The 14,084-nt window shown below is 40.4% G+C and overlaps 1 protein-coding gene across 4 annotated transcripts in view; it reads left to right on the top strand.

Moving 5' to 3' along the window:
* The window catches only part of LOC114556347 (golgin subfamily A member 7), a 61,773-nt gene that overhangs the window by 17,687 nt on the left and 30,002 nt on the right, over window positions 1-14,084 (top strand). For all 4 annotated transcript variants that reach the window (XM_028579250.1, XM_028579248.1, XM_028579249.1 and 1 more), the window contains exon 3: window positions 12,780-12,932. In XM_028579250.1, coding sequence (XP_028435051.1) covers window positions 12,780-12,932 — 153 coding nt within the window. The remainder of the gene's footprint in view (window positions 1-12,779; window positions 12,933-14,084) is intronic.

The raw sequence follows: 14,084 nt of genomic DNA on the forward strand, positions 1-14,084 counted from the left end.
GCTTGTGTGTATGGGTCAGAAGCATAGGAAAAGGCAAGGGCTAGTTGTTTGGCTTGGTCCACTTTAAGATGATCTAGGAGAACATGATATTTGAAATGCTCAGTTTCATTGGGATTGAGTAAATTATTAAGTGCCATCCGTAACATCCTGTACTGCATTTCATCCTCTCGAGTAAGGTCTGGGAAAGAAGGACCCTCAAGCTTGTATACATGTGTTCTGCCTGTAGGGAGTGCCAAAGTCTCTGTTTGTGGTAACTAAGAGATGTAGAAGACTGAGGCCTTAAAGGGGAATACTGCCCCTGCTGGGGGGAGAAGGAAACAAGAGGCTGAGCACATGAACTTTGTAGGTTAACCTCTGCTGGTGTTGCAGGAAAACTGGGAGGTGGCAGCTCTTGTAAAAGGATTGGTCCAGGTGTACCAGCTGAAGGAATTGCATTATCGAGGTTTGGAAAGTCAGGTAAATAGGGCAGGCTCGACGATATAGCAACAGGATGATGTCTGATCACTGGTGGACAGGAGGAAGAGTGATGTTGCAATTAAACACTTGGAAATCGTGCTTGAGAAACTGCTGTTGGGGCATGCACTGAGTGTCTACTCCCTGTAGATAACCCAGGCCGGGATGAAAAGGAGGAATGAGGAGTAGATCTATCCATCATATGCTGAATACCCCTCATTGTCACTAAAATTTCCTTCATGATTTCAACATGATCAGTTGGCACAGGAGGATCTTTCATCTTATCTTGCCCTTTGCAGTCATCCTGCGACCCATGTGTGTCTGTTGTATGATGTGGGCATACTGTCTGGCAAGCAGCACCTTTCACTCCAGGATACTGAACTTCATAATCTTTTAGACAGGCAGGAGGTTGGGTTTTCCGATCAGAACGTCGAGGGGTTCCATCTAATGGCTTTGCATCCATGACAATGGTATTTCCGGCTCGAAGGACCATGTTTAGGAGGGTTCAGGTTTAGAGGTTGATTGCCATCGTCATGGGGCACCGGTCAGAATGCATAGGAAAAGACAAGGGAGAAGTTCAGTCCATTCAATGAAGATTTATTCAACAAAGGGTGAGGCAAATGATACTGGATAACATAACAGACACACATGGGTTGGAGAATCTGGGAAGAAACAAAATAGAAATTACAACTTAACAAAGTTTTTATCCTCACATGATAATCATAAAGTAACTAAATAAAGCTATCATGCAAATATCAAACAGGTTATCAAGAACTAAAGTGCAAAGTAAACTTCATCTTACCAGCTGCCGCCCCATGTGAAGGTGTTGAAGAGACTGACTGAGAGTGAGTGCAGTCTTAAATAAGGAGTGACCAGGTGAACTCAATCAGGTAATCAGAGCAGAAACAAAAGCCAGTGATGAAGACAGGGGAAAAAAGGAAGTGGGGTACAGGAAGTGAGGTAAGTGTGAAAAGAAAGTGTCAGAATAAGATACAAATAGGGATCTTTTATTACAATAACTTCAATGTTTAAATAACATTTAGCCGTAAGATTGAATAACAAAAAAAAAATAACACAAATCGCACCCTTCAAATATGCTAACTGCAATATTTCTTCAAATGATATTACACACAACTACCCATTTACCCGTTTCTCTATGAGTTTCCACTTAAAACACTCCAGCTACACAAAATGATTCCTCCTTAAAGCATTTCAATGTAAAACTTACTCAAACCCTATTAAACCACTGTGTTAACCCACACCTACCCACCCACACACGGCGAGAAAAAATAAAAGTTGCGGGCCTGATGGTAGCTCATGTGGATGTGCAGCACCCAGCAGGACGTTATCTTCTTCAGTGAAGCAAACGCACAGAAATCCAACTTACAGTTAGCGGTTAGTCCAAGAAACACAGCTCAAACATGAAAACGAAAACCAGTCACCAGCAACGGCAAAGTCCTCTTCAGCAGGGAAACAAGCTGTCTTCCTCTCTGTTCCAAAATCAGCGTCCTCCAAACCAGCACCTCTCCGCCGTTAGCTCCAACTTTAGCTAGTCAGTTAGCTCCAAATTTAGCCAGGCACACTAGCACAACGTTTGTTCTAAACCACTGCTGTTAGACAGGAAAAGTGCCATAGTGTAGCTACACCTCTTCAGCTTCCTTATTCCAAGCTAACTAGCGTCTCTCGATGTTTCTCGGTGTTTTCTTTCCTCTTTTCGATTTGTGATCCTCTGCACTCTGCCGTGTCTCCGGTCAGCCGTTTTGCGTGAGTGTGAGTGTGAGAAACTGGTTAGCTCAACCCAGTCTCACGTCAGTTCGTGATGGCATTACGAAATTAAATCTATTAGAACGTGATACCATTACGTAATTGTGAAGATTTTCGTGTAGGGGTCACGTTTTTTATACTAATGTATTTCAATGAGAAGCATCTTACGTAATCCCATCACGAAACTTTCTGCCACTAGGCTGCAGCAGAGAACCTGGATACAGCTTTGATATTATTGGTAGTTTTAGCCCAATAATCGCTGTTTTAATCAACATTTATTCACCAGATCTTATCACGGTTTATATGTATTTCTTTTAATGATATTATTTCGGTCTATTTCGGCCAGGGAAGCTGGATTGCTTTGTTTTTTATTGATATTTTTAAAACTATAACGCTACATCTTTCAACATGTATTTAGCTGTTATCATGGTATGCATTTCTTTATTTTAATAATATTATTTTGGTCTTATTACCGGTGAAATATTACAGTAAATAAGACAGAACAGTAAGCTACGATATGAGCCGAGCTGGGCGCATTCAAAGCCGATGTCCCACGATGCAATGCGGGCATTCATTCACAGAATCAGACGGCGATCAGCGGGTCTATATCGCTTCAATGTACGTAAGGGATAATGTAGAGCATTGTTATAGCGAATACAACAACGACGGGGTGATTAGGACCCCGACGCAAATCTACTTCTAGCGGATCGATTGATAGCTCTCCTCCGGAGGGAACAGAACTGCGTCCATGGCAACGCTCTGCTATGCATGGCAACGGTGTTATATATAGCAACGGTCTGTTATCAAGAAAATAACAGACCGCATTGTACATTAGAATATAAGCAAGCCATGTAATAAATATATATAATCAGTAGTTTTGTCCCCAGCAACAACACGTTGCTCAGTTTTGTTCCAGTAAGTTATGCATCGTAATAACGTTTAAAAGAAATCAGCTGAAGACTCCGGAAGTGACGTCGTAATTACCCCTCGGCGGATAGAAAAGATACAAATACATAATATTCGTAACATTGATGTTTTTTTCTAACGTTGTATTTGAGGAGTTAAACAATAAAGATAGCATCAATAATAAAATACAGTTTCATGTATTTGTCTCATGTATTGTGTTCTCGGCCGGCCGGCGGGCGGCATCAATCTGAAACGGAATGAAGCCCAGTCACGGCAGACAGCAGAAAGAGGAGCCGAACACGTCCTCCCACCCACCCCGGAAGAACTACAAGGGCTCAAGCTTTGTAACAGATTCTGGGACGTGTCTATAGTGGGAGTTGTAGTTTTTAAATATATTGGTATATTTCTCATAAGTAGAAGTTGGAAGTGTAGAATTTCGGATACACCCTGCGGTTTTTCTGGGATGGGGAACACGCTGGTGTCATCAGATTTTAAAAATAGAATCGTTAAATAGGTGAAAATAGCTTATTACCATATTTGACAGTGCTTACAGTGGGTAAACTTTGGAGACGATATCTACATGATAGCCGAGGTCCAGAGCTTTCTATAACAGCTGGTTTTATGTGTGTAGCACCTTCTGTTGCTAAATGACATCAGCTGAAGACTCCGGAAGTGACGTAGTAATTACCACTCAGCGGATAGAAAAGATTGCTGCACATAAAAAAAAAAACAAATTGCTGTACGTTGTATGTGAGAATTTATACAATAAAAATACTAATAATGAAAAAATTGTGTTTTATGCTAAGCACTTTGATTTGCCTTGTCGCAGAAAAATACTAGGCCTATATAAACAAACTACAGTTGAGTGTTTAGAACTACAGCCTAATGGCTTGTTTGACTAATGGGCATTTCATTTTTCATTTCATTTCTTTATTTATTTAAACAGGGACAATGTACAATATACATTAACCTTAGACAGGAGAAATGCATTATACCAGGTTGTAGCACATGTGCTAGTTTCCACCTGTAGTCCCTGGGCAGCTTGATGTCAACAAATTTAATTTAATAAACACATTTATCCTAAAACCAAAATTCAAATGAGCATTAAAATGATCCCACCCTTCATTAATCCTCAGCATTCATTTACTAATACACTCCCACATACACATCAATTACTATACATTATGTGAGCATGTTTGTTTTAAAAGAAGCCATTTTTTGGCCCGATATGATTTGTTTTGATCGATATCATTTGCATGCATAGTTATTTAAAAACGCAATTTTCTAATTTTGCAGTTGATGAATGTTAATAGCAAAGACTAAAGGTGAAAAAACAACATGAGGATATTTATGTGTGGGACTTAATTTGATTTAACATCACACTGCATTATTAGTTGTTTTAAATAACTGACTTTTTAAAAATAATTTATGGTAGGCCTATCATATTAATTATTATTCAGAAGATGATCCTCATATCAATCACCGTGGTTACAGCTTGTAGCTATAACCTTTGTAGCCTTTACTGAGACTACCTTTTCAAAATTAAGAAGGGGCTATGAAGCCTTTTAAGCAGATTTTTGCTGAGGTTTTTGTTCACAGAGATGTATAGCTTTGTATGGGTATGTGTACACAAACATGTGTTTTGGCATTTTTGGTACACTTCTACCTCAGCCTACTGCACACAGACACAAGTACTTTTGCATATTCTGCTAAAATAGAGATCAGAATGTGGTGCCATACCAACAATCTCATTCAACCATTTCACAAAATGAGGAGTTTCATTCATTCATTCATTCATTCATTTCATTTATTTGTATAGCACAAGTAAACACAACAGAAGTTGACCACTGTGCTTCACATAACAAGAGTCAGGAAAGATAATAGAATAAAACATCCTTCAGACAGCAGAAAACATAAATAAAAATAAGAATTTAGAGAAATGCACGCTCCAAGAGATAAAACTTTAGTTTGAGTTTAAACTCATATAAAGAGGACAGCGATCTCAAGGAGACGGGCAGGCTATTCCACAGCCTAGGACCAACAACAGCGAAGGCTCCGTCTCCTCTTGACTTTAGACGTGAGCGTGGCTGGGACAGATTATAGTTGCTCGTGGAGTTGGTGGTGACATGGGTCAGAGGGTATCGGACATCATAAATGATGAACCAATCAATCGGCTCTGCTCCTATAGGCAGCTTGGTGTGTATATACAACACCTTTGGCTGGAAGGCCCGTGTTGAAAGTGTGTCTTATCATTTAGAGCAGACACTCACAGTGAATCAGAGGGTTTATGTTATACAAGGCTGCATTACAGAGCATTTTAATATGTCAGCAATATCTAAAAACATCTCATTTAAAGCTTACTATTCAGGGAGCACAGATATTATGCTCTGATCAATCTTTATTCTCCATGCCAAGCTCTTATCCTCTGGCAGAAGAAATGGGTATCCTAATGTAAACTAAATAATTCTAAACTATAGCCCTAATTGGACCTACCTCAATTAAAACTTTAAATAATTTTGCTTGAGGCTGCAGGGAATAGCTTCATGATATGATGCATATAGGGTTGTGTGCTCACGGTTTGTGAAAGATGAGCAATAGATTGTGGCTGTGTGATGTGCTTCAATCTGACTACATATCACTTTGTTTATTTGTTTTATCGTAAGTATGTCATCTGTATGATAAAACAATATGTCAAGTATTATTTGTGAAGCATTTGAACTCAATTGTCTGGGGACAATAAAGTATAGCTTGCAAAATGGTCCCTATGATATGTGAAAATTAAAACCTTGTCATAGGACTATAGCAAACACATCGTTGGAAAGGTCTCCTGGAGAGTAACATATGTCAGTCTGGAGAGCATACATTACTCCTGCTTTGAAATATTGACCTCTGAACCTTGAACCCAGTACATGTTTGAAGGCTTGTCATTTAGCAACAGAAGGTGCTACACACATAAGACCAGCTGTTATAGAAAGCTCTGGACCTCAGCTATCATGTAGATATGGTCACCAAAGTTTATCCACTGCAAGCACTGTCAAATATGGTAATAAGCTATTTTCACCTATTTAACGATTCTATTTTTAAAATCTGATGACACCAGCGTGTTCCCCATCCCAGAAAAACCGCAGGGTGTATCCGAAATTCTACACTTCCAACTTCTACTTATGAGAAATATACCAATATATTTAAAAACTACAACTCCCACTATAGACACGTCCCAGAATCTGTTACAAAGCTTGAGCCCTTGTAGTTCTTCCGGGGTGGGTGGGAGGACGTGTTCGGCTCCTCTTTCTGCTGTCTGCCGTGACTGGGCTTCATTCCGTTTCAGATTGATGCCGCCCGCCGGCCGGCCGAGAACACAATACATGAGACAAATACATGAAACTGTATTTTATTATTGATGCTATCTTTATTGTTTAACTCCTCAAATACAACGTTAGAAAAAAACATCAATGTTACGAATATTATGTATTTGTATCTTTTCTATCCGCCGAGCGGTAATTACGACGTCACTTCCGGAGTCTTCAGCTGATTTCTTTTAAACGTTATTACGATGCATAACTTACTGGAACAAAACTGAGCAACGTGTTGTTGCTGGGGACAAAACTACTGATTATATATATTTATTACATGGCTTGCTTATATTCTAATGTACAATGCGGTCTGTTATTTTCTTGATAACAGACCGTTGCTATGTATAACACACCGTTGCCATGCATAGCAGAGCGTTGCCATGGACGCAGTTCTGTTCCCTCCGGAGGAGAGCTATCAATCGATCCGCTAGAAGTAGATTTGCGTCGAGGTCCTAATCACCCCGTCGTTGTTGTATTCGCTATAACAATGCTCTACATTATCCCTTACGTACATTGAAGCGATATAGACCCGCTGATCGCCGTCTGATTCTGTGAATGAATGCCCGCATTGCATCGTGGGACATCGGCTTTGAATGCGCCCAGCTCGGCTCATATCGTAGCTTACTGTTCTGTCTTATTTACTGTAATATTTCACCGGTAATAAGACCGAAATAATATTATTAAAATAAAGAAATGCATACCATGATAACAGCTAAATACATGTTGAAAGATGTAGCGTTATAGTTTTAAAAATATCAATAAAAACAAAAGCAATCCAGCTTCCCTGGCGAAATAGACCCGAAATAATATCATTAAAAGAAATACATATAAACCGTGATAAGATCTGGTGAATAAATGTTGATTAAAACAGCGATTATTGGGCTAAAAATACCAATAATATCAAAGCTGTATCCAGGTTCTCTGCTGCAGCCTAGTGGCAGAAAGTTTCGTGATGGGATTACGTAAGATGCTTCTCATTGAAATACATTAGTATAAAAAACGTGACCCCTACACGAAAATCTTCACAATTACGTAATGGTATCACGTTCTAATAGATTTAATTTCGTAATGCCATCACGAACTGACGTGAGACTGGGTTGGGTTAGCTAGGCTACTGGGAATGTTATTTTCCTTTTGAATGTTTATGCAGCGGCCGGAAAATTAACGAGCAACGTCATTACGCCGATTATAACGCTATAATCGATTATGGTGGGCCACTGCATCGATGCAGCATCGTCTGCGATGCAGTGCATCGATTATTTGATTAATTTCAACACAGAGAGAGAGTGGTGTCTCTCTCTCTGACCAATTTTTTTTTAAACATGTATTTATTGAGTTTTTGTACATTTGACAGAGAAAAACCGTCGCGGTTATCCTGACTCAGTGATGCATTTTACAAAGTCTACAGACTACCACGTTGTTGTTGGCATTACGAGTAAAATACTCCCACACTTTAGAAGACCGTGTGCAAGCCTTTTTCTCAGCGTGTTGTTGAACTTGTGAGGAATCCATACTTGTGCTGTTGCTGCTGGAGGCAGCCGGTTATTTCTAGATTTTTACGCGTGACGCGTCGGCGCAAATTATTTGTCGACGCATTTACGTAATCAATAATCGAATCATCACAGCCCTAAAATAAACAAAATATTGCATACACTTTCGATGTAATATTGCGCAACGTGATATCACGATACAATATTGAGTCGATTTATCATTCACCCCTAACCACGATGTCCGTTGCGTTAGCCATCCCCATTTTATCAGTCTGGATTTGGAAGTCCCACAGGATCTTAGCTCTGTCATTCTCGGCCACATTTGGAGGCGCCTCCCACTTGGACCTTGGGACTTCCAGCCCATACTCGGCACAGATGTTTCTGTACACTATGCCTGTGTACAGGACTGTCTCAGGGGCATCTTTACACGACATGCACCTGGGGTCCTGTCTGGTATGGTAGACCCCGGCCTCTATTTATCTTTTGCTTAGTGCCTGTTCTTGTGCTGCCATGATTAGTGCCTCTGTGCTACCTTTCAGACCAGCCTTTTCTAGCTTCTGGTATGATTTCAGCCACTTCTTCCATCTCTCGATGGTGCATGTCGTGCAGGAGCTTGTCCTTCCACCCCGATAATACGATGACGACACCGATTCTAGGACCTCCCCCCTTTTGAGACTCATCTTCTGGAAAAAGATTTTATGAGGATTTTAATAAGAAAATATTTTAATTTGTATAATTTTTTATATTATATAATTTGTAATAGTAAAACACCTTGTCCTCCGCTGCAAACACAGTCCATTAAGCCATATAATTCGTCTGCACTAGAGCTGCATGATATGAGGAAAATATCTCATTGCGATTATTTTGACCGATATTGCGATATGATTCACGATATTGGAGTAGGGCTGAACAATTTTGGAAAATAATCTGATCTTTTTTTTGTTTTTTAACCAATATTATGATTTAAAATGCTATTTATTTATTTTTTTAAGCTCAATATCTGCTGTATTATTTAACAAAGACAAACACATGATTGTATGACTAACACTATTAGTTGGATTCAACAAACTGTCATTCTGTTATTATATTGATTAAATTTGGTGATGCATGAATTTATATGAATTATTTATTTATAATCACAGTGACTGATTTGTTGAACGTCCAGCCTTTGGAATACAATGACATGTAATAATTACCATGACAACATAAAGCACTGACAAATAAACCTGGTGTAAACATTAATAAATCACACTTAACTAAAGCGCTCATTGCAGAAAATCACTTTTTAAACGCTGTCTGTGAACTTTATTGGACAGTCTTTAAATATGTATATGTGCGCAACGAGTACGGCAGTGACAGCCGTAGTAATCCTACGGTTTGACCATGTCAGTTATAGCGGTGGGGAAAAAAATATTTTTTTCAGCTCCGCTGCGACTCTCTGTTTACAGTTTTTGTGTAATGTTAGCTTCGGTATGGGGACCTGGCTAAAATATGTGCGGAGGGCATGTTGTACCGCTTATCCAGTGTATTTATCAAAGCTGTCAGCCCAGGCTTGGTCACAGTACTGAGGTGCATCCTTTCTTTCGCGATAAACTTTTATTGCTTGAGTAATTTCCACGTTCTGTTACTGAAGTATGTTCATATGGAGTTGCGCGGTCAGTGATCCCTGTTGGGTGGCATTTCGCTTTCTAAAGCTGGTTTAGCCATGCAACTATTGTACATTGCTTTGTGGTGTTTTTAAGTGGTGATACAGGGTAGTGGTGTTGCCCCGTGAGGTAGCAACATTAGCAAGGCACGTTTTGCACAATACGTGACAAGTTGCAGCAACTTCCTCTGCAGACTTTTACTGTTAGTCTTGCGTGTCATGTGACCAGGGTGCAATCGCAGCCTCTGTGATTAGAAAATCTAATTTTAACATATCACAATTTAATTGCAAATGCAATTAATCGTTCAGCTCTAGTCTGCACCAGCCAAAGCTGGCTTTAAACTCTGGTGATTTCCAAGACTTCCACTTGAATGACTGCTCGAGTGATGGGCAGTCCCTCATTTCATTTTTCAATCACATATTCACATACCCTCTGGTCAATTTCACAGAAGCAGCCAGTTTGGGGACCATGGTATGCTTTTCTTGACTGTTGGCGTTTTTAAGACAGTCTTTTTGGGCTCACCCTCTCCCCACAATACATTCTGTGACATATTTCTTTGCTGCTTGGCAGGTATTTGACAACTTTGCTGCGTTTATCACCATCATAAAGTTTGCATCAGGACTTCCTCTAATTTGTTTGCTATCTTTGCCTACTATTGAGCCGCTTTGTTCGGGACGGTCACAGTGTCTCTGCATCGTTCACCCCCCTGGCACTGTTGGGAGTTTTGATTGATGGCTCTGGTCATGAGAGGCACATTCAGGTTACTGCTGTTTGCCCCCACCAGCTGTTGTGGATGTATACTGATGTTTAAAAAGTCTAGACCCTGAATATAGGACAACCTCTCTTTTTCAGATATATTCATAGAAAAAAAACAACTTATATTTGGGTCAATACGGTATATTTCTAGCTCACCTCGCACTGAAAATGAATTATGAGGCATGTCAATTGCTCCCTGTCAGAAAAGACCTTAAGCCAACTACCAATAATGTTTTTATTGATTTCTTATCGATTTGAATGTTTTGGTATAGAGCTGATTAGATCAGCCCCAAGTAACTGAATTAATTCCAATAAGTAACAAGTATCATGTTCAATTTCTCACTCCTCTAGCAAACCACACTTCATGAGAAAACGGTTCAGAATTAAGCTAGTTACAGTTAATGTTGTAGAGATGTCGGCATCTCTCAATACATTGTATTTGTTAGCTTGTGGATCTTGAGTGTTCCAATATGGCAGACCTGCAGATGCACATCGAATAGCAAACAAGGTATCTTATCATACTAAATCAGTGTAAACTTGGTGCCAAAAGTGAAAAAAAATCAGCAAAGTCAGCAACTTCTCCAGAGGAACCCTGCTGGACTTTGTCCTTATATGAACCACGGTGGAAGTGGGTTAAGAGCAGGCACCGGTAATGATGTGAAGGAGGAAGAGCAGGCCATTGAGACCGAACAGCCTCCAAGCCACATTAAAGACGGTGCCAGCCAAACCGTTCAGAGTTCTAAGGACAGAAAGCTTCAGTTTTAAAATGCATGCACCACAAAAGAGCAGCTTCACAACCACTCACTGGTGGTTTATTGGCACTTCCCTCTCGATTGGGTGGTCTCCCATGTTTTCCGTTAGGATTCAGTTTATACACACACACACACACACACACACACACACGCACACACGCACACACATACATAGTCACACTGAACTGCTAGACCAATGAAGAATACGTCCGCTCTGGGACCTAAGTAAAAGCTTAGGTCCCCTATCCAAAGTTCTTCCCACATATGTAGTTTTTTTTTTTTTTTTTTTTTTTTTTTTCTGTAATCCCAGTTTATGAAATATGCAGTATAATGCCAAACTGTTTAGTGGGTTCCATTTTTAAGATAGTAATTTATGTCATTTTTGAGGATGTTTGCAGAATCAAAATGTTAAAAAAAGCCAACACTTTTTACCCACGTGTTTGATTTTGCCATGCAGCTCAGATCTTCATTTGCAGAGGTTTGCACACTGTAACATCACATTCTTGCAGATAATTATCCTAGGCTGTGGGCTTTTATTATTTTTGGTACCTCTTTCCTGTTTTAATGCTTTTGGAGAATTATACCATTACTGGAATAGCACTCAGTGTTCTAAATGTATTTGGCAGCTAGATTGCCCAATCATTCAGAGTTTTATTAATTGGGAACTGTCAGTGTTCACAGACCCGTGTCTTGTATGTATTTCCTCTGTTCACATTTTGTGACAATTATAGTTAAGAGAATATCCTCTTCTGCACTTGAATTTGTAAGCCATGTTCAGCATTGCAACATTTTTGGAATGCATTATGGCTGCGTCAGACATAATGGAAAGACGCTCAGGCGGAGAAATGTGGTTTGAATTGCAACCTCTGAATTGAAAAATTAGAAGGAGAACAAAGGCTCTCAATGGCAGTAATCAAACACGCCTAAGACCACTGATGTGTTGGAGCTTGTTGTTGCATTCCTCGGGCACAAAGGAGCAGAACATTGGAGGGTTTCCAGAGGCTCAGGAGGCCCCTGGCTGGCTCCTCATCTGGTCTGGAGGCTCCTTTTTTCCTCAGCATCATAGAGAGATCACCAGATCCATTCTGGACTCCAGCATGGGACTAGTGTCGACACCCCAGTCAAAGCAGCCTTTGAGTCCAGCAGTTCTCCACTCTCCATCAGTCTTCCCTTCAGAAAGCCTTCATTTGAGGAATTCTTGAGAAACACAATTTTGATTATCAGCCATTCTGGGTTACAGTTTGTATCCCAGAAGCTGTCTGCAGTGTACAGAACAGCTGAGATACATCTTTATCTTTTTCAAATTGTTCTTATGACATTGGAGAAGGAGAAACCATCAAGAATCCTGCCTGGATTGCCACTGTGTGTGTCCTGCTTTCAGTGCATTTGTCCTGTTAATAACCAAAAACATTCACAGAGCATTTGGCCAAGGCATCCTAATAATTTCATTAGGTGTTTTCAATGTGGGAAGGTGGCCCAGCAATCCCTTGATGTATAACCAGTCCAAGAAAATACAGCCCCTCATTTATCTAGAGATGGAAAAAAATGGGATAAAACGATAATATATCCCAACAGAGACAGAAAGCTCTCACACACATCTGTCCAAATCTACACTTGGCTCCGTGCATGGTCTAATTATCTTTTTTCTTTCCATGGCAGATTGACAAGCAGCAGTTTGAGGAGACGGTGCAGACACTGAATAACCTGTACGCTGAAGCGGAGAAACTGGGAAGCCAGTCATATATTGAAGGCTGTCTGGCCTGCCTCACAGCGTACACCATCTTCCTGTGTATGGAGACTCACTATGAGAAGGTGGGAGACATTTCACCTGCATAGATGCATACAGTAAAAATGAATAGGGCTGGATATTAAACCGCACTGCTCTTTTGCTCTACAACATTAGGTAATTTTCTTTTTAGAGTTCGTCTTAGTTTTGGTCATGAAGTCAAAAGTCTGTGAGTTTTGTCATATTTGGTCAACCTCATCCTTTTTGTCTTGGGTCATTTTTGGTGGGCTAAAAAGTCATTTTATTCCATTTTCATCGACAAAAACAGGTCCCGTGACATGGTGCTCTGTGGATGCTTTTATATAGACCTTAGTGGTCCCCACTGTATCTGAAGGCTCTTTCCCGAAATTCAGCCTTGGTGCAGAATTACAGCCACGAGAGCCAGTCCCACAATGAACTTTCCTTAGGATGTGCCATTTCTGTGTCAGTAGCTATTGAGGAGGAGAGAGGGTGGGCAAGGTGGAGGGTGGGGATGTGGCCTTGAACAACTGCCACTTTGCTCGTTTGAAAGCCCTGATGTCTCTCTCTTATGGGTGGGCCAAATTGTCTGGGTGGGCAAAGCAGAGAAAGGGGAGGTAACCTTGCTCCTTATGACCTCATATGGAGCAAGATTCCAGATCGGCCCATCAGAGCTTTAATTTTCTCAAAGGCAGAGCAGGATACCCAGTGCTATGGCTATAACCATTTTTAGCCACTGGGGGACAATAGGCAGGCTGGGGGAAGTCATATTCATGTTAAAAAACCTCATAAACTGAAATTTTCATGCCATGGGACCTTTTACGTATTAGTTGCATTTTAGTCATGAATAAGGTATTTGTCAAAAAAGTTGTAAACATTTAATCCAAGTTCAGTCAAGACCAAGTATGAGCATTAGGGCTGGGTACCGAACGTTGATACTTTTATGGCACCGAAAAAAATTCTCCGATCCTATGAGTATCGAAAAAGTATTAATTTCTCGGTGCCAAATTTCGGTTCCAAAAGCGTCTGAACGCTTAAGCGCAAGCTTATCTGTCCTCTCTGCATACTGACCGAGAGCAGAGCTCCGACCGACACACACACTCGGAGAGGTGCGGACCGAGTAAACTACGTCGCCGGCGCTGTAGTTTTGTTGAAGTCACAGTGAGTCACAGCAATGACTCACTAAAAATAAAGTGGTGGTTTCAAGTGTGGTTACAGTT

Source organism: Perca flavescens, chromosome 5, assembly GCF_004354835.1.
Source record: "Perca flavescens isolate YP-PL-M2 chromosome 5, PFLA_1.0, whole genome shotgun sequence".
Lineage (NCBI taxonomy): Eukaryota > Metazoa > Chordata > Actinopteri > Perciformes > Percidae > Perca > Perca flavescens.